Source organism: Benincasa hispida, chromosome 9 (assembly GCF_009727055.1).
Source record: "Benincasa hispida cultivar B227 chromosome 9, ASM972705v1, whole genome shotgun sequence".
NCBI lineage: Eukaryota > Viridiplantae > Streptophyta > Magnoliopsida > Cucurbitales > Cucurbitaceae > Benincasa > Benincasa hispida.
Window position 1 is genome coordinate 89781390 of NC_052357.1, and position 1107 is coordinate 89782496.

The 1107-nt window shown below is 35.9% G+C and overlaps 1 protein-coding gene across 1 annotated transcript in view; it reads right to left on the reverse strand.

The window, feature by feature from the left end:
• Positions 1–435: 435 nt before the first annotated feature.
• Positions 436–1107, reverse strand: part of LOC120084993 (cytokinin hydroxylase-like) — a 30733-nt gene continuing 30061 nt past the window's right edge. The window contains exon 4 of the mRNA XM_039040808.1: positions 436–861. Within this exon, the coding sequence (XP_038896736.1) occupies positions 436–861 (426 nt within the window). The remainder of the gene's footprint in view (positions 862–1107) is intronic.

Below are 1107 nucleotides of genomic sequence, written 5' to 3' on the forward strand. Positions count from 1 at the left end.
AAGTATTTAGAACATTTGTTTGCTGTGTGGTATATTTTACGTAAGCAGTTTATAAAATGCTACTGAAGAACTCATTGCAGATAAACTGTTTGATAAAATGACAATGAGAAAGGTCAGTTTTCAGAAGTTGTCGTACATAAATTAGACTATTTTGAATCAGGAACATATTGAGTTTGTGAACTAATTTAGGCAAAAATGGTACAATTACAAGCATTAACCATCCCGAGCCGAAAAAGGAGTAGATGTCATTGTCATGAAAACTGTTTATTCTGTTGCTGGTGAGCAATGAAGAGGGTATTGAGTTGAAAGGAAAATATCAAGACCATGTGTATAGGTATCTTTTTCTCAAAGGATTTGAAATTCTACATAGGTAAAGCAGAGAAATTTCCTAGTCTTCTGATAATGTGTAAAGTAATACTTAGTTTAAGCAGCTAACTACAGTTTGTGTAGTATGATATGAACTCCATGTTGAGGCTTCATTGATGAGGAGGTGGTGGGAGCATGTGTATATGATGGCGAAAGCTCAAATGAGAAGCGTTGTAGGATAATTGATAATGCCATTTTTGCTTCAATCATGGCAAAGTTTAGTCCTATGCATATTCTAGGACCCCAGCCAAATGGTACATAAGCACTTGGATTATTGGTTGCTTTGGAAACTCCCTCAGAAAATCTTTCTGGTTTAAATTCATATGCATCTTCTCCCCATAACTCAGGATCACAATGGATAAGAACAATTGGTAAGCCCACCATCACTCCTGCTGGTAAAATCAAATTTCCAAGTCTTGTTTCTTTTTTAACAAGACGCTCAAACATACTCACAGGTGTATACAACCTGAGAACCTCGTTCAAGATCATAGTTACCTGTGCCGTTGCAAAAGTTACTTGTCATAGCAAACACACAAATTTTTAGGGCATACATCCCCTCAAAAGTCACATGTTAAAGTGTCACTCCTTGCCAACATTTCTAGCTAAGAACATCGATATAGAAATGAGATACAAATATGACATGACACTCATACAGAGACATGTCACTTTTTTATGGACAAGGACACGACAAGGACGCATTAATTCAAAATCATCGAATGTACGTATTTATATGCTTAAAAA